Here is a 20,543-nt window from a genome sequence, read left to right on the forward strand (position 1 = left end):
TGGCAGAAGTGAGCTCCAGCAAACCAAAGGGGACACAAGACAGCACTCCAAACTACGTTCAGTCCTTTTGATTTTTGAAGTCCATGAAACTATTTCTTTTTCCTGTAACTTTGTGAAGAAATTAGAAAGTCCAAATACTTGAAAACACATTTGCTGGTATTCTAAATACACTGAAAATAACTTTATTAATCTACCGGTCCTCAAAACCTATATTCTCAGAGGCCTGCACAGCTCAATTGCCATGTTTGATGTGTCTCTTTCTCTGGCCTCACAAGACACCAAAAGGAGGGGGTCACCTATCAGGCACAGACATCTGTGCACAGCTGGTCACCCGAGGCTCCCTTTGAAGTCCACAGAAAGAAACAAGAACTTCCACAGTGCTATTTTTCTCTTTCTAATGTAGACACCAAAAAAAACCATTGTGTGAACTGCATCTCCAGAAGTTTAATAACTAATGTAGCTTGCATTTGTGCTTAAAGTACTATCCTGATGTTACAGTTTTCTACATTTAGCTGTCAGTCCCCAAATAAAGATAGCTTTCTGCTTTACTTCGTAATTATTTTATTTATGATAGTTTTCTCAAATACTTTCAATGTACTACTCAAAAATTGTAATAGTAACTATTTAATTATAATATTAACAGATAAACAATCTTAAGGTATTTAAAACCTCTCAATAAGTAATAGTTTATATCTTACAAGGCCTGTGATTCGTTACTTTTAGGTAGCTTGAGGCAAATTTAGAAGAAAAGCCTCCAAAAACTTCACCTTTTTTGAGCTGCTGAAGAAATTTTTTCTGAGAAATATGAAAGAACGTGGGTTAGCCCATTTTTTGGTTGTTGTTAACTTCTTTCTTAAAGGTATATGAAGTCAGTTTTACTGCAAGCCTCATTATAAATAGCTGTGCATATGTTGGGTTTGGTTTAAGCTGCTGCTGTTGTAACACACAACAACCTCAGATCAAGAAAAAGGAAGTATTTATAGCCTTTATGATTGTGAAGGAAGAACAGAATGTCTCACAGCAGGACCAATAAAAATAGTAATTCATTCTCACTCCCTCCTCCAAACTTAAGTATGCAGACATACATCTTCAGTGCATTTTTTCCTGTCTCAACCCAGGCAATGGAGAGCGGCTGGCTCAGAAGCATTAGACTAGCAATATCCCAAACTGAAAATTCCAGCTTCCTCATTTCCTTATGGTGGTTTCTGCCAGATATGCTTTCTAGTAAGCACGAGAGAAATATCAAAAGGTAAAGAACAACTCTTGAAGTCTCTGCCCCATCACATAACATCTGCCAGCACCAGTTCTGGGATGGATCTGAGAAGTGACAAGCCATTTCCCGAAGAATGGAGTTATAAGTAGTTTCACTCAGTCTATGGTCCTGCTGTGATTAAAGCCCTTTGGAACCCTAGCTTAAGAATCTCTGTTTAAAAACAATTTTTAAAAGTTAAAGGCTTTAAAAAGGTCTTTGGACCTGATCCAAACATCATTCCAGCTCCCCTTCACAAGGGGAAGCTGGATGAAGCCGTAGGGTTACCCAGGACCCTGGCTGGGGACCTCTACTGGGGTGTTCAGAGAGGAATTCTCATTGAAAATAAGGGTGGACCATTGCTCTCTGATCCTTCTGCTCCCTCTCTCTTTTCTGAGTTATTTTCTGTATTCCTTTCCCTCCCACAATGCCTGGGCTCAGGGTAGAACTAGAATAGCCACCCCCTTAATCCTCTTTTTTTTTTTTTTAATTCTCAAAATTATTTTGCTTTCTGACTTAACTGCATGAGATATATATTTATATACATTTAAAGCTAACAATCTCCACTGAGTCTCACAAGCTGTTACAAGATGCTATAAAAGTATCACATGGCAAAACATTGATGTGAAGTCAAAAGGTGAACACTGTCCTCTGAGACCACAGATGTGTATTCTGGGTCACATGAGTGAAAAAAGCCATAGTTCAAATTTGTGTCATCTCCTTCCACTGCTTTCTGTTATGTCCCCATTGAGATCTCAACCACTGGTTTTAAATAACTTAAAAAAAAAAATTAGGCCCAGATTCCCCAAATACCTAAACCAGTAGCATTACTACATGCTGTAGCTAGATACCTAACACACAAGTGATTTTTGTGCGTTGCAAGGGTATCAGTCATGTTAGTTCTCATACAGACTATTTTCTGAAAGCTTGGTTTCTTTGTTTTTAGGAACAAATCACATCTTGTAAATTCTTACTTTGAGGGAAATCAATCCAGAAAGAAACTACCCAACAAGCAACCAGGGACTTCACGTACAGGCCTGCATGATCTCACAGAGGCTTTGAGGAACAGCTGTAACTGTATTAATCTTTAATTAATATAATGAAATAAGAATGTGACTTGCCAAATGTGTTAAAGCGAAGCTTACAGCTCTGAATAGAACCAGTATCTAAGAAATTGATACTGATTTTCTCTGAACTGGCTTACTTTCTTATGATTGATTATGTGGGAAAAAAAATCTGTTTTTTTCAAGACAGCACTATTTAGAATACTTACAAAGCCATTCCCATCTTCATCGAGGAACGGGTATGCCTGCAGCAGAGCATTGACAACAACATTATATTGCTGGCTGTTTGGATACCTATGCAAACAAGATGGAGATGTAGAAGAATAGTTGTTATTCTAGACAGTATTAGACACTGTCTGGAGTCTATACTGATATACATTAAACTGATTATTTCTCAGACTATCAATTCCCCTCCAAATAACTAAGGGAACAGCTTTAAGTTTTGCACAAAATCTTCATGTTGGCTTCAACAAGTTTCAGGCCCTTAGCCCCCTCTATTTAAGCAAGGATATTAAAGATAATGGCTTTACATCCATTTGAAAACGTGCTTGTGCAGCCAATAGGTAATGCTCCCAAATAAATATAACAATATTTACTCACAGTGATCCTTCTAGGTATTTTGTCATGTCTGCTTGTAAAAATTCAATAATCCTTATTCTCATACTGTGATCAGGGCATTTCTTTTCTGCTAATGTGCACTTGACATCATATGGGAAGTCTGGCAAAGCATAAGAACTTGTCCACTGTGACATCTTGTATCTGGCAAAAAATGATTTCAGATTTTTTCTGTAATAGAAAATATTATATCACCATAAGCACATCCTTCTATGGGAATGCAGGCAAGAAGGAAATAAAAATACAAACAAAAACTCAACACAAAGGAAAGTTATTGCTATAGAAATTCAAGGCTTGCTCTCTCGGTTTCTGTGTAGAGAATACCTACAAAAGCTGCAGTCAAAACATGTGAGGTTAAAACCAGGTGTTAAATGTGAAATGTTATAATCAGCAGACACTAGAAGGTGGTCACTAACTGAAAGCAGAAGGCAGAGCAGAGTAGCAAGTCACTGGGGACTTGCTACTGTTACAAAATATCTTTATCTGTTATCATTTATAATGGGTTTCCTACCAATTCTGCTAACTTACTAGTGACAGTAAGGCAAACCAACTATACAGCACATTAGCTAAGACTGTTCTCCCCTCCCGAAGGGGAAAGCAGTGAAAGGATGAAGGCAGTTGCCATCAGTACAATGGCTGGAAACAAAGCAGACACAGCCTGTTACACCCACAAGAAGAAAACCATCAGCCCTGTTTACAAATGGCAAAGCCCAGCTGGCATCACCCTGAGGCAGGATATCACCACTGGCTACCCAAGTGCTTCCTGCCTGCAAAGACCCTGCCAAACCTTAATTCTGAGGGAACACAAGGAAAAGTAGAGATAAATTGACCTGAAAATCTATCAAGAGCCACCTAAAAGTAAGAGTGGTTCTGGCAGCCCTAGACAGCTTCTCAGTCATAGAAATCCAGACCAAATGAAGAAATTTCAAATGAGAGGTGCTAAAGACAACTAGAGAGTCCTGTTATGTATGTGGTATTACTGCAATTTATATTTGCTTTAAATCGCAGAGAGCAATTTGGAAACAACTAACAGACTTTTAAAATAATTTTTAGAATATAATGCTATAATTATAGATAACACATGTAGATGCTTACCTGGCATAAATATACAGGTATCTATACCTAAATTAATCATCTGCAGTCTCTACATAGTCACTGAGGAGACATAAACACTTCTGAAGGATGACAGAACAACCGGAAGACATCTAAATCAGACCAGATGTTCTCTCACATCTATTTCTCTCCACTAATTATGAAGGAAATTGAGATAGTATTACAGTTGTTGAAATCTATACCGTATATGTCTGAAATTAGGGATCCCTTACTTGAATGTAGGTGAAAGCTCCCACACAAAGACTTGTGGCTGGACCAGGCATGTTCCAGTGTCCTTCCCAAGCTGCTTTTGAGTCTATGCAAGTTACGGAGGAAAATACTGCTAGACTTCAGTCCAGGCAACATACGCAAGTTTTTACTCCTAAAGGTCTCTGTGGTAGCCTATAAACAAGAACTAGGTACATAAGTAAGATCTGTGAAGAGTTTTAGCAAGGTCTTTATTGGAAGGTTTTGCTATCCAGCCTCTTTCAGATAAGGATGTTAAAACCAACCGACCAACCAAAAATAACCCCCACAAAAAACTCAATACAAAACATATGGTAGCCAGTATCTTTAGATGCAAAATCAACTGCGATAGATGAGCATTTGCAACAGCTTACTTCATACCACTTTGAAAGACAGCTATATACCTGGCAGGCAGATCATTTGAGGCCCTTACAGCCAGTTATAGTCTCAATACCTTCGTGAGTAGATTAGCCTGTAACTCTCAACCTTGTTGGCCTAGTTATGCTGCCACACCATCTTTCAATGTAGGTTGGTAGCTTGGAGGCAAACAAAAGCTCTACAGCTGTGAAACGGCCGCACCAACCCCAATGCTACTGCAAATTACAATGCAGTGCTGAAACAAAAAATAATTCGGGTACTGTCATCTGATCCTCATATGAACAATAGTAGCAGTACTCACAGCACTACCGTTTCCCCATGCAAAACAGGTACAAAATGGGCAGGGCTGCTGTCTCTCCAACCTTACCAGATTTTATGGGACAGAGATGGTTAAAAGCAGATGCAAACTGCAGTGAACTTCTTTTACTACTTTGCAGTCTCAAAAGAAGGAAAAGTTATATGAGAAGTGGCAACTTATCCATGTAGACATATTCATGCCCTTTTTTGGTGATAAATTAATACAGAAATGGGAAAAAACCAAACAAACCCAAACAAACCCAGATTCTGAAATCACTTGGAAATCCCTCTTATGCAAATAAAGTGTAGATGTTCAATGTAGCATCAATAAGGAGTAGCCTGTAAGTTTGAATCCTGTATTTCCACCAAATTTACTGATATAAAGTGATGTAGCAGACAGGCTGCAAGTTACCACATCCTATTTTCAACACACTATCATTCAAACTAGCTCAAAAATGGAGAGAAGTTTAAAACTTACAGTAATTTGTTTCTGAGCAACACTGACATTCCTGTTGGTGCTAATAACCAGTGAAGCTGAACTGCCATTTCAAAAAGTGGCAAGGCTTAGCGGGTTCAGTTCAGACAAACTGAACTATGCTCAGTTACTTGAAGAAAATATTTTTTTTCTTGCAGGCGAGATGGCTAACAGCCAGGAAGGCATGGTAACTCTCCCCTCCACCAGTTCCTTCACAGTTGCCAATACAACAAAAATACTCTAAACTCCATTTATCTTTGGTCTTCCCCATCATAAAATACTTCCTTGCTGTGCAAACAAGATCCAAAAATTCCTTTAGTCTCCACAGTGCAAGAGATTAAATATTTTACTAGCTTTTGCTGGAATCGTCACTGTTGGGCAGTTCTGTTAAATATGTGCAGTAATATTTTACAATGAAATACAGGTTTGTTTGAAAAGAGACACAACCGCACACTAAACTTTATATCTAGAAAGGCTCACATACAATCTTTTTTAACTGAAATAACAGTTCAGGTCAACCGTACATGCACTGGGATTTATGCATATAGCCAAGACCTTCCTCAATTGTGGAGAACATCATTACAGTTCTAGATTTAGGTACAAACATACATAGCCTGTTTCTAACCATCCCTCTCTGGTCTTCTAGCTAACCTGAGACAGAGATAAGACAAAAATCCCCAAATGCAAATTGCTACATTTTTTATTTTCTCTCAGTTCTTGAGATATTTGATGCTGCAGCTCAATCAATCCAATGGCTATCTCCTGCCAAATGTCAGTCCCCTCTCCCCCTGCTGTCACCTGTCTCTACCCCTTTCTGGTACAAGTTACTTCAAGGAGCTACAGTGACAGCATTCTCAATTTTTCTTGTTGCTTAGTTTTCTCACAGTTTAGGTCCCCAAAATGGCTCCCCAGGAGGTGAGATAAATACCAGCACAGATGAAGCAAGATGGTTTCTTCATGTTTATCTGCAATATGGAACTGCATCCTAAGAAGCATCTCCTCAGTAAGGACACAACTGGTCACATGGCTTTAGACCACCCCGCTGTTGTAAATGACCACTTTACTTACTGTATTAACCCATAGCACTGTTTCACATAGCTATTTCTTTCTTTGGCTCTGTTATAACCATACACTGCTCATACACAGCACATTTACTGAGACATGCAACTATAACATCATTTTGGGAGAAGCCATTTGTCTCCTTCAGCTGGCAAAAAACCCAAACCAAAAAAAACACTCCCCTCAACCCCACCTATTTGAATTATATAACCGCTGGCATCCCTAATCCCAGGGAATATCTTGTTTTACTGCCAAAAAGCAAAGATTTTCACACTTGTAGTGTCACTCAGACCCTTTGATGAAGTTTTTAGACTGCACTGGAAAGAAGAGTGGTGAGTGAACACAGTGTCGTGGTGTCCAAGCTCAGTGTCCTGTGCAACCTCACACAGAGCTGACTGAATTACCTGTAACAGGTCAGTAAAAATAATCTTGGCATCAATACAGACAGCTCAATCTAGATAGCTGTGCAAAGTGCAATAGAGATCTAGAAACAAATTAAAATACTAGATCAGTTTCCTGATCTGTTTAGTTCATTTAGGAAAAAAACGTGGCTTAAAGGCCAACTGAACACATGCATAAACAGGCTGTGTGCCACAAGATTTTCTTACTGTCTGCTTCACTAAAGTCCATGAGTCTATGGCACCCATTGCTACATTTTGTGTCAGCTCAGGTCACATTTAGTCGGAGGACATCACACTGGAGCAGAAATTTGCTGTCCTCAGTCGGTTCCCATGTTCAGTACACCCAGATAAAACTCAGCACATGGATGGAGTTTCGCTAGATTCTCATTTTTCACAGGTGAAGGTCTAGCGTTTCACGTGTCTACACCACACATCAGCAAGAGACTCCTGTCTGAAGATTTGTAGGCTGAAAAAAAAGTCCATGTCTACAAAGCCAAGGAAGAAAGAGAAGAGAAAACAAGGAATCAGAGATGTGAAGGAAATGAAAAGTCTGCAGCTGTAGAAAATGTTCCATTTCCCTAACACATGTACAATATGCTTTCAATTTTATGACACTATTTAAGGTTGTAAAGGCTATTTACATCAAAAGGAAGAAATAATGACAGATGATGAAATACCAAAGGAAAGTCTTTTTTCCCCTCTCAATAGTAGAATAAAATAGGGCTCTCTTCTTCTATTCACAGTTCTGAGATCTGTACCTGAAAGATTCTCGTGCCTTTCTCTTCATGTGCTTCACTGCTGCTTCCTAACTGCCAGCACAATTGCACAGTTTCCCAGTTATTCGCTAGAGCCTGAGATTTGCAGTCCACCTAGTGCTTGATGATGTCTTTTACTTTTTCAGTTCCCACTAAACGCAGGGGCAGGTACCCTTTAGACTGAACCAGAAGCTCTCCACAGCAGTGTCAGCTTCAGCAAGGCCAGGACATGGGAGCTCACAGACACACCATATCCCAGAGCAGCTCCTGTTTCAGCTTTTCCTGCAGTAGCCTTGCTGTAGAAATCATCATATTCAATATGAGCAAAAAGTTACAGACAAAATTAACCAGCTTTGAAAAAAGTTTGTGAGATGCAGACACAACCTTCTTCTAGAGGGAGTCAAGATTTTCTGACAGTTTGCATTCTGAGGAGCTGCATCATGTGAGTGAAGGTTCTGCACTTCTATCTCATGCAAGGAGAGCAGCAGTAGATTACATATGAGAGAGAAAAAGTGCTCCCTGGGGAACATGATTGATAGAACAGCCAGCTAAATCAGGCCATTTTAAAGAAACAGGGTTTATTTGCATTCATCGAGATGTGTTATACTGTATCCAAATAATGTTACCTACTTGGGGGATTTTTATTGTTGTTTTCATGACTTTGCTAGACCTTAACAAAGTGATACAGTTAGTATCTCCTGCAAGTGATCTGTAAGACCTGGCTAGCTACTCTTACTATTTTTTTTCCCCTCCTTTTCTCCTTTTTAAAGCACAAGCGTGTTTCTGATAAAACACATTAAACGCAGACCAACAATACCGATGTATGGGTAACAGGGGAGCAGAGGAAGGAACTCTATAAAGATCATTAACAGAATAACGTGTCAAAACTAAAACACACTTCAGATGCAGCTACCCAGTAGTCAGCACTGCTGCCTGCAGTCCAACCCAATGCGATGCGAGGCTGCCCTGGCTGAGGAAATGTACAGCATCGTGAACGTGGCTTCATGCTCCGCTCACCTCCAGTCCCTATTGGGACGTGTTACCAGTTCAAATGTCGCATTGGTGACCGACCTCGAGAGGGTTTGCAGCAGGCAAACCGGCTCCACTGAGGAAATGGGTGGACAGTGGTTTGCGACCATGCAGGCCAGCACGGCCATCTGGGAGAGGGGAGCCAAGTTTATTTTCAAATAAATCTTGCAATTCATTACCCTTGCTATCAGCCCAAATTTACGTTAGCACCAGCACCAACATGCTGTCAATGATGGCAATGGAAATATTGGTATATGAACACTTAGCAGGCCCAGGTTTAGTTGAACACTGACCGCATCTTCCAAATTTGCAGCAAATAGAGAAGTTCAAGGCTGACCAGAAGATCTGTTATTCTGCTTGTGCACATAAGCCTGCTCTGAGCAAATTACTTCAAGGCGTTTAGGCAGTAAATCTGTTACACAACATTCAAGAGCTACAGAACACATTTTTATAGAAAGAATAAATGTACAAATAAACCTGTATCAGGACATCACTCTTGAAGGAAAACAGCTGGACCATCACATTGGAAACTGTGAAAAAGGGATACATTAGGGATGTCATTTGATAAACAAACACCTTGAGGAAAGGCAGACAGAACATATAAACCCACCAATAAAAGGTTGGTTTTTCACAGCAGTATCAGACATTTACAAGTAATGACAACCTCTGTCTTAGCAACAGGATAAACACCAGGCTGCCAGGAGCCATCAAACTGCTGGTAGTCTGATACAGAAAGGTAGGTATAGGGGAAATGTTTTTATTGAATTGTCCTCTGTAGCGATCTTATTGTCATTACAGAAAAGCACTGCTTCAAGATTACTCTCCTTGGAAGATTAACAAAAAGACTGGCTGTGTTTACTTCTGTAGTTGCTAGCAAAAAGTTATTCCACTGAGGTAACCTAAAAACCTCATCTGATTATATGTATGCACAATTTCAATGCAAGAAAAATAAAATTATACAATTGTGGCAGCCACTTACTCTTTATTTTTGTTATTAAACAATCTTCTTTGATATTTTCGTAATATTTAGTAATACAGTAGAGTGTATTAAACACAGTTGTTAGGACTATCTACACAGGAAACATACAGAGAAACTTAAAGCCAATTCACCAGTGCTGATAATCCATAAAAGCACCCACAAATTAATTTCAAGCAAAACCATGCCGGTTTTTGAAGCTGTAGTTGCACGAGTCTTTTACAGGAAAAACAAAACAAACCACACACACACACAAACTAAACAAAACAAACCCACCCAAACCAAACCAAACCAAACCACCATCCACAAAATGTTTAAGTTCTTCTTTTTCAGATTGGATGACATGAATGAGGAGATAAAAGCTACAAGTATAACCCTGGCCAAATATTGATCATTTGAACTGTACATTTGCACCAGCCCCACTGAACTAAACTAAGCCCTGGCAGAACTGACTCTAGCAATGCTTATATGAATGGCTCTGCCACCAAGTAAGTGTGTGGGGTGGGAACACCCACTAAGGAAGAGTGGAAGTCGTCATTGTTCTTAGCTGGTCTTTCAAATCTGGCCTGGCTGAGAAATGGGAACCTACCCTCCTTCTTAGTCAGAATAAGACCGCCCAGAGTGTGTTATTTGCAGAACCACCTCCCTTTATTACCACAACTTCCCTTTCCCCATTACTTCAGATGAGAGACTGGGGGAGAGAAACAAAGGCACAGACTTTAAACATTCCAAATTTAAAGCAATGGGAAAAAACTTAATAGTTGATCTAACAGAAATATCGATTAACATTATGCCAAAATACAAAAAACGGACACCATTAATCTGATGGGAAAACCCACTTTTCACCATGGCACATAAATCCATAGGCTGTAACTTGAGTGAAAAATAAATCAACCAACCAACTAACCCAGCTTTCAAAGTAAGTATATTAGCAGAATAGACAAGGGGGTTGCTTTTATACTCTAGGCTAAGCATCTATCATTACATTACAATCAAAGCAACATTTTCTGTTCCCATAATCAAATTTCTAAAACAAACGTCTTGTTCAACCCATCACAACCTGCTTATAGGTGGCATAATCCCCTCAAGCATATAAAACATTAAAATTTTCCATCATTCATTGAAAATGCAGCGAGTACAGTGGGGATACGAAGGCAGGAAGAAAAGGAAAAAAGCAAAAGTCAAACCTAAACTCTATAATACCACAGTTACCAGTGCGGGTCAAGTCACAGACATATCTAAACAGCAGCATTCACCTCTAAAAATAGTATTCAGCTTGGGATGAACCTAGTGCAGCAGTTAATGGGTACAAGGGCTGCTTACTTCCAACCTCAGCCTTAGTCGATTAAAACAGCTGTTTCTGAGAAAGACATTTGTCAGCTTCCAATCTGACCTTTAAAGACAAGCCCTCATAAAATTTACTCGTGTCTTCAGGACTATAAACGATCACAGCTCCACTGACTTTCAGGGCACCTACTACTTTACAGAGAAGGGGCATTGCCATTTACAGCAGCAGACTTCTCTTCTGCTTCTCTGCCCCTGCCCCAAGGCAAAGTGGCGCTGCTTTTTTTGCAGTCCCTTTCCCTTAACAGGCCATTATGGGCCTTTGAAAACTCCATACTGACAACATTTGCTGAGAACATTTCCTAAAGCCAGTCTATTCTGGGTTAAGCTGATTCACACAACCCGTTTAAACCTCTTTACACAGCACAAGGCAAATTACTCATCATTAATTAAAAATAAGCATCCTTTAGAAGAACAGGCTAAAACCCATCATTGAAAGATCGTATTAACGGTTTATTCCAAGGGTTTAAGTGGTTCGGGTTTGGTTTTTTGGTAACAATGCTGACAGAATGTTTGGGTTTTGAGTTATTGTTTTGTTCTTCTGAAACTCATAGCAGGACTTTATTTTAAAAGCATTAACTGTGTGATTCGCTAAGCTCTCTCCTCTGTTCACAGATAGCTTTATCCCTAACTCCTTGTTACTTTTTCAAAGTGATAAAATAGACATTTTTGCAAGAAGACCTCACCTTATGTCAGAATGGCAAAGCCATCAGTCACATCTATGGGGGAGAATGATCACAGGCGGAGAAATTATAGCAGGGGGGAATGAAGGGGGATGATGATAAGCAGACAAACCTTCACAAACAAGGAAACAGTTGCTTTGAAAAAGGAATAGAACTCTCTTCCAACACTAACTGCCCATCGCAAAGGAGAAAAGCATGTGTAGGAGAATTAAAAAAAAAGAAAAAAAGGAAAAATAACCCCAGCACCTCCTCTTGTCTCCAGTTTTTAAGAAGACTCATTTTAATACTCAAGAAAATGAGCGTGCAAATGGAATCAGCATGCCTACTTTCCCAAGGGCTATATTTAAGATGCCTCAAGCACACAGTTATTTTATAGCCATATTCCACCCTGTAATGATTAATTTGCCAGATCTCTGTTGAAAACACATCTGTAAAAGAGGAGTTTTAAAAGCTAGACAAATAAAGACACACCTGTATCCTGCCCTCTGCATGAGGTAATATATGAGATAGTGAGCAAGGACTGAGGGTGGAGGGCAGAAAAATCACCATTAGAATATTTCATTCAGTCAAATCCTAATAAATTTCTGCTCCTGCTGTTTTCTAAATACACCTGGATATACCTGAACCTGTCCTCCAATAATTAGGATCACTTTTTATAAAGTATCTGTTTAATCTCAACAAAGCAAAAAGAAGTGTTTATGTCATTTTCAAAAGCTAAGCAAAATTTAATAAATGCATTTTAAACTCACTTTTGCTTTAGCACTCTGTGATCAATTAGTCCTTCTTCATTTTCAGGTGAGCATAGATACTTCTGCTCCACAGGACCAGAAGAATTGAACATTTGTCTGTTAGTAGTCCTGAAAAAAAAAAAAAAAAAAAGAAAAAAAGAAAAAGAAAAAAGGATTTTCACTGTCGGGTTTTGTGCAGCTTGTAGAAAAGAGGTATTTTAGGGTTCTAAAATATCAGTGGCAGTAATAGAAAGGGGAAGAATTAACATATTGAATAGTCATGATTTTACATGATGCTAATGTCTCTTAATCTCTCAGATCAATTATCAAAATTAGGAAAACTGTAAACAATACTGCCTAGTGGTATTCTAATTACTACAGTGTTACAAAACTCACAAAAATAAACCTTCTCAGGGTTGCAGGGTAACTGCCATCTTCATAGCCTGGCATCTCCTAATCTCTGGGAATAACTAATCACTACAATATGCAAGGGGTGGGTTGAAAGAGTGATTTACACAGTGTTGTAAGGCAGCTCCTATTCAACTAGAACCTTGAACCTTTTTGCTGAAGTTCAAGTCCATCTTGAACCTTCAAGTCAGCTTTGCATTACTCCTACCAATCTAGAAGACCCTGAATACCCCCTGTTCCTGGTTAGTTGCTCCAACTAGCACCAAAAACTCCAGACACCCACTTTGCTTTGTGCCAGTCCAAACCACTGCTTTCCATTTAACCTTTGTGTCCACCTCTCTTCCTCCTAATTTTCCTCTTATTTCCTCTTCTCTTGCCAGTAGAAGCCAACATCAACTGTTTTATCCTGCACTGGGGAAAGGTTGAGCTAAGACAGGGGCTACTGTTATGCTGCCAAGAACTCATGGCAGTCATCAACCAATTTTTTTGGGAGAGGGGACCTCGCTTCCTTTCTGAACTTCATCTCTTCAGAACCTCTGAGCTTCAAAGATATTTTATAAATGGTTCCAGCCTCAGCTGCACTCACATGTGAAAGGCTATTACTGGAAGCAACATTTACGTTTGCCAGGTTTATAAAGGGTGGTTTCCTCTTTTCATGAATCAATACTTTTCAGCTATCCAGTTAAGAAAAAAAAAAAGATAATCCAGTATGTTCTGCTGTGTGTGACTCCTAGAAACAATCAATCTCAGAATTGGAAAGCATCTTGATATTTACCTGGTAGCGTCTACGTGTGATCTCCTCATACGCACATAAACACAGTTTCTCCTGCGTATGACGCAGAACACTTCCACCTTACCAGCAACAGACACAGGACACTATTTCCATGTCCTAATCCAAACACGTTCAATCTCCTTTCTCAAGTCCATTACTTCCACCAAAAAAATGATCACCTACTATACTCAAAACTCCATGTCCAATCTAGGACTTTATTTCTGTTTCTAGCAGAGACGTGAGCTGAGCACAATTCGCACACAGTTAGGAGGCATGCTAAGGACACGGGGATAAAGAGTTGGCCAGCCAGAAGTGCAACAACAAGCACTGGGGATAACATTCATGTGAGGAATATGACCTGGAAATACTGCTGACAGCTCTTGGAAGCTCCACCACAGTTTCAGCTGACCCAGAAGGAGACTGCTATGGTGCTGCTTCCTCCCCTGCCCTGAGAAATGCCTTCTCCACCCTGGGTCTGGTCCTGGCGGGGTGAGCCAGTGCTGGCAACTGGCCTGACTGAGAAATACATCCGCAAAACTGAAAAGGTGGTTGGTTTTCACCTGGGCTCAAGCACCAGAGGATAAGGGCTAGGCACACACAGACTCAGTTTTCACAGTTGTCCCCTGCCTCTGTGGATTCACACACTCAGCTACGGGTGCTACTAACTGTGAACCTTAGAGTGGTGACTTTGCTCACGTGACCAAGACTGCAATTCAGCCTAACATCACTGAGCAACAGAGGAAACACAGGTTCAATTCACTTATGTTGTGGATCTATTAATTTTTGGTTTTGATACATTCTGTTCTTCTGTGTCAAAGCAGCTTACAGAAAAAAAAAAACCCACAACAAAAAAAAAACCCCAAACCAAAAAAATCCACACCACCACACAAAAACCCCCAGAACAACCCTACCCCCCCAAAAAAAACCCCAAACAAACAAACCCCCAAACAAACAAAACATATTACTCCAAAACAGTCTCGTACACTTTATTCTAGCCATGAGTCCTTTAATTAGGTCAGAAGAAATTATTCTTACAAGATTCTGTTCAAGTTGTACAAAACAGACGAAATAACTACAGCTCTAAGACAAGCACTCCAGAGTTAAAAAATGAGAGTAATGGCTCCCTGCGTATGAGGAGACAGCTTTTAGTTCTACAACAAAATACCATTTTTACTGTTCCTACATAATTTTGTTTCCACCATTCTATACCTCAAACTGCATAGAATACCCCGATTTTTTACTCATCCTAAAATACATGACTGAATTCATTTCTTAAATACGCTTGAGTTTTAGTCTGTGGTTCTTGACTCGGACACAGAAGATGTTTCAGAAAGAGCAGCTTGTTTACCTAACTTCCCAGTAAATAGAGAAATAGCAACTTCTTATTTTCCAGGCAAAAAGGCTATGTAGGGAAATATTTAGGGTAAATGATATTCACTAATATTTGAGATCTTCAGCATTTGATCTTTTTTTGAGTCTGCAGAACTTCGAAGAAAAATTGTGTCCTCGCACTACTGCAACTGCATGCTTTTTGTGAGATATTAAGGCCTGAATTGCAGAACATGAGAAGCACACAGGGAACAGTCACATCTGAGATTCAGTCTAGCCAAACATCCCTGACAAAGTCAAGGGTGAAATCTAAATATCCAAAGTAGAATTGAAAGTGCCCTAAGCATAAGGACATGTTTTCTTCCAAACCTCCCTGCTGAAATCACTATTTATCTACTGCACTTTGGATGAAGCACAGGGCCCACATACAGTAGTCTTCTTCACAGCAGACATCTGTTCTATGTTCAAAGAGGGAGCTTCCTATAAATCAAGTGAGACAGGACCCTCGTGCAGAGAACAGAGACTGGCTGTGATTGCATACTTCAGGTCTATGAAAAAAATCACACAGGCAGTGACATTGCCTTCTTCCTGCACTCCCCTTCCCTCCAGTGATTTACCCAAGGGGGTTTCATAAATACTTCCACAAGGACAAGAGGATGTATCTACATAAGCAGTTTAGTTCTGCTCATGAGTGCACTTTGGTTGGAAATAACCAAATCGTCACCATTTACCATGCTTCATTTTGCACTGTGGTGTCATCTCAGAGTGGACAATCTGGACTCCTTTTGGATGATGGCAAATGTTACAGAGAATGTTCTACAGATCTACTCCTACTGGGCTACCACTGTGTACTAATGCAAGATTAATGCTAGTCTTTTCCTTCAAAAGAAGAGCATTTTGGATCCATGGTAAGCCATTCTCTACTGCCAGGATTCTTAGGCTTAGAAGAGACCACTCCAAGAGCTCAGGATGTCTCTCCTCAGCCAAGACATCCAGAAAAATAATCCTGCAAGATTTACAACAGATCAGGATGGAGGGGAGGGATGGGAGAAAACCTAACCAACCAACCCCAAAATCCCCAACCAACCCACACCAAAACACCCAACCGAAAAAAAACCACCAACCAACAAATAACCTCTGCCCACCTCCAAAGAAATCCTAAACGAACACACAAAAAAACCCCTCTGCTCAACCAAAAGCCAGAACATGATCAATGAAGACAATCTTTGTGGAATCTATTTTCTAAAAATCTATCTAGGTCCACACAGTAGGATAATTAAATGCTTATATCTAGATCAAATTCAGAGCTTCCTTTGAGAGACTGAACTTAAATACATCTGTGACAAAAAACACCATCACTGCCCAAATCATTATTTTACTGCATGGTTCGCAAACATTTAAAAGTGCTTCAAAGCTTAATATCACAAATGCAGAAAATTTTAGCTGTAGTGAGAGTTTGATGCTGCTTCATCCAAATGAAAACTAGGTCCTAGAATTGGAAATGAAGGGCAGTTTGAATTAATGGTGTTGTTTAGGAATGTTGATACCCTGCAAAACCACAAAGTAATAACCTATTCTGCATTTGACATGTTGTTAGAGATATTCAAAGTATAAAAACCAGTTACAGCTGTAGAGCTGGTAAATGCCAGTTTTAGAATGATATGAAAAGTATACAACTATACGCAGACAAACATTTTCTGTGCCATGTGCACACTCACCCGCTGACTACTTCAGGACATTTTGGAGAAGCTGTTTCACAACAACATGTAAGGGATGCTAGCCTATTTTTCTGTTGCTGGTATTTCTTAATCAGGTCCATCAGTACTGCTTGGTGCCCAATCTTCTTCACCAGCTGCTGTACCATACGATCATTAAGAGCCAGAAGAGCTGCTCCACTTACTTCTTCTTCTGCAGATTGAAGAGGATTAAAGAAATACTGTTAAATAACTACAGTTACAGTAATATCCTATATGCCTAAAAACATGATGATGGAGTACAGGTCAAAGGCAAGGATGCTTTCTACTACTAACAGTCCTCTTCAACTGCTAAAAAGACGATATTTTAGCTACTGTCCTTTCTCAAGCAGCGCCAGGAGTTTTAGTCACTGGCCAGAAACCTTCCCCTGACAAAAAGTCACTTCTGAAACATACAGAAGCAGCGAGCTGCCTGTTTTAATGCTTTAAATCAGGCCTTGCTTAGACCACAGAAGACTGTTATTTTGTTAATAAAGGAAATCAAGCTTTTTAGGAGAGCACACAAGAAGTAGCCTGTTCACATAACAGTTTCTCATGTGCTCTTTTGTAGGGTGTTTATATGCTCAGACACAAAACGTTTACACACTACAGTTGCAGTATTTCAAAAGATTTATACGATATAAAATAGGCCCTGCCAAGCCTGTTAAAATGCCAGCTCTGTTTCAAGAAGTATCTACTTATATACATGCTCAATCTCACCCCCTAGCATTTCTCAGAAACTTCATAATAAATCTGCACACTTACCTTGATTTATCTGATCTATATCAGTTCTTGTCATAGTAGATTTCTATAAAAGTCTAAAGTTAGCATATATATACATGCCCCAAAACAAGGTAGACAGTTACCAATTAAAGGCACAGAAAGAAATACTGAGGAAGTCTCACACAAACAAAGAAAATGCTTACCACGAAATTTAGGAACTAATTCTCCTAAATTTCTCTGTCTCAACCAGCTGCAGACTTGTTCAACCGACCAACTTTCCATCTTCAGATGTTGCAATGCTAAATTTTGCTGTGAAATGAAAAGAGAGGATATTTTCATTTCAACATTTTGTAGGAAAAGATGCACTTAGCAAATAATGTTACATTTACATGTTCCAAATAAAAATAGAGTGAAACAATCCAACTAATGCCTGTTGCAAGTGGCCATTTCCTTGGATCCCTCTCTTCACCTCCTCTCCCTTTCCTGCTTTCCTCTGCTCTAAGAGACGGCCTCATTCCTTATAAAACACGACCTGTTCCAGTACCATTAACACCCAGGTTTCCGCACAGAGAAGAAAAAAGGTGTGAAATTCACCACTACCACGCTTATCAGGAAATGGCTGACATTTTACAAAAAGAAAAAAAAAAAAGAAAAAAACCCCACCATCAGATAAGAGTCTGTCACACGTGTGTTTATAGTAAATCAAGCACCTTAACCCTTTCTGCACCACCAAGCAGGTACTCAAGTAAATACTTAACCCTGAATTACCAACAGTCAGGGGCGATAAAGCTCCTGGAAAGTGGAGGGAGGAGACTACTCCTCCCCTTGTTATTTGCTAGTCCGGTCCTTCAGGCTCCAGCCCACCCTGGGAAGAGGCAGCGGCCGCCCTGGGAAGCGGGGGCGCCGGGAGAGTCAGGCGCGGGGGGACACGTCGCGTACCACAATCAACAGCAACCTTCTCCAGAGAACATTACTTGTGGAGATCAAGCTTGTCCTCTGCCAGCTCCTTGACAGCAGAAAACTCTCTCGGAGAGTGATTTTCCTATTTACGAGTTTTACCTCTACTACATAAAGGAGTACCAAGTGCTTCTTGGCTGCGCTTGCAATCCATAGCGAGGAATATTAGAGGAAATTATCCCAGTAAATTGTTCAGATGAGAACGCGAGTGTCTGGCACTGCTGGCCAAACATTTTCTTGCTTAAAACGCATCCACAAACATTCCCTGAGCCTGCAGCGAACTCCAGGCTAACATGAGGATTCACCTGCATAAATCTCAGCAGCATCTGTTCCACTGCACTACAAAAAAAGTGTGCATCATCCTTGAATAAAAACATTTCCGTTTTCATCCTTCAACAGTAGATACCTTCAAAATAGCTGCACTTCAGCTTATGCTCTTCTGCCAGTAGACTTCAGCAACTTAAAAGAGTTAAGTTTGAGAGGAATGTCTGAATTACATGAGTGGATTTAACTTGATATGACAACAGTAGCCATACAAATCCTCCCCCAGGCTAAGCAGCAATAACAGGGTGTGAAAAGTCATTATTTGTTGAGAACTCTGGTGTAAATTAAAAATCACACCTTCCTGTCACACTTCTTACTTCCTTGCAAAGAGTAGGGGGAAAAAAAAGGCTCCAAAAACTTGAAAGATAAAACTGAATGCAAAGCAGAAACATACTTGCCTTATCAACCAAGCAGTGTTAAAAGCAGAGATACATTAAAATGTTGGAAAGGTCACTGCTTCATCCTCTAGGAAGACTGGCATCCTAGAACAGTCCTGCTAAAGCAGACAGGCAGATATCAGTGTTTCAAAAAGAGTCAAGTAAACTATGCCCGTGCACAACAACAGGGCACATTTAGCCCTGTGAGGCTGACTCTGCAGCAAAATGTCCATTTCCACATGGAAATGCAGGCTGTATGCTTTAGGGGGGAAGGAATTGATGACAGTTTAGAGGCTGTTTTTGAAAAATCAGATTACATGTATTAAATGCTTCTCAAAAGTTATTTCACTTACTTGCATATACTATAGATAAAGGAGCTGGGAAAAGAGCTCACCAGTCTTCTAGCAGTATTATAGAGGCAACAAGAAAGACTGAGCATGGATGCTGATATTCGTCTTCACTAATAATTCTGTTCAGTACCATAACATCAAAAGGCTACCCAGTAAATGGTTCCCTGTCCTTAGTGTTGTAAAAAAACGTGAGTACTCATATTTTTGAATGAACTGTGAAAAGTCAGCACAAGAAAAAAAAATCGACGATGGCAACATTTTAAAGACAGGGAGTATTGTAGCAACTTCCAGCACAACTTCAAGTCAAATTCAGAACAGTTCTAAGTGAGTGATTCCTGTCTGTTAATAAATATAGCCAATCACTGGGACCGGTTTCTTCAAATACCTATGGTGAATGTCTATCTAGCATTAGGACTTAACCAGCCCTGGTTAATGACATTAAGCAATAAAATTAATGAAAGTTAATTTGCCCTAGGATGAGTCAAGACAACATTTGCTTTTACTTTAAAATCCCTCAAGACCGAAGGATGCAAATCTTGGGTTTTAATCAGATCAAGATAAAGACCTATCTATGGTACCAAATTCTGCTGGTGTGGTTGGTTACACAACCGTGAGAGTTGAAGTTCCTGACCAGCATGCCTGTGCTGGCAGATCCGTACTGCACCTGCACTAATTTACCAAGGAGCTTGTTTTACAAGAAGATATAATGAGTTACCATCAACTTGAGGTGACACTTCTAAATGAATAAATCTATATGTCAAAACATTTTAGAGAGGAAAAGTGAGTTGTTGTATCTACTTTATATGTTGACATGTGAGAGAATCTGTGGCATCACAGACTACAAATACAACAGCCTTTAACAGGCCTGTACGTGGATGTCACTGAGGCTGGAATTAAGGCTAATTTTAGTACATTTTAGTACAAGAGTGAGGAATGTGATGCGTGCACATCTACACATCACAGCTATGTGGCGCATTCTGTACGAGGCTAGGTCACAAAGTTGCAAGTGTGATGAGTAGGAGTTGGTGCATAACAAAGATATGAACAAAGTATCCCACGTGCATTTTTTTTGATGCTACCATATTTTGTTTTCAACTTTCGATGCATTACAGAGAATTTTTTTTTTTTTTTTTCCGCTTACCACCAACCTACTTTTAAAATAATTAAAAACGTATTAAA

General features: G+C 39.7%; 1 protein-coding gene across 1 annotated transcript in view; it reads right to left on the reverse strand.

The window, feature by feature from the left end:
• The window catches only part of SAMD3 (sterile alpha motif domain containing 3), a 33,260-nt gene extending 15,389 nt beyond the window's left edge, over positions 1-17,871 (reverse strand). Inside the window, exons 1-6 of the mRNA XM_065631483.1 lie at positions 17,746-17,871; positions 17,560-17,665; positions 16,619-16,808; positions 12,413-12,520; positions 2,914-3,099; positions 2,523-2,607 (exon numbers count right to left, since the gene is read on the reverse strand). Coding sequence (XP_065487555.1) covers positions 2,523-2,607; positions 2,914-3,099; positions 12,413-12,520; positions 16,619-16,808; positions 17,560-17,665; positions 17,746-17,871 — 801 coding nt within the window. The remainder of the gene's footprint in view (positions 1-2,522; positions 2,608-2,913; positions 3,100-12,412; positions 12,521-16,618; positions 16,809-17,559; positions 17,666-17,745) is intronic.
• Positions 17,872-20,543: the final 2,672 nt, after the last annotated feature.

Source organism: Caloenas nicobarica, chromosome 3 (assembly GCF_036013445.1).
Source record: "Caloenas nicobarica isolate bCalNic1 chromosome 3, bCalNic1.hap1, whole genome shotgun sequence".
In the NCBI taxonomy this organism is placed as follows: domain Eukaryota; kingdom Metazoa; phylum Chordata; class Aves; order Columbiformes; family Columbidae; genus Caloenas; species Caloenas nicobarica.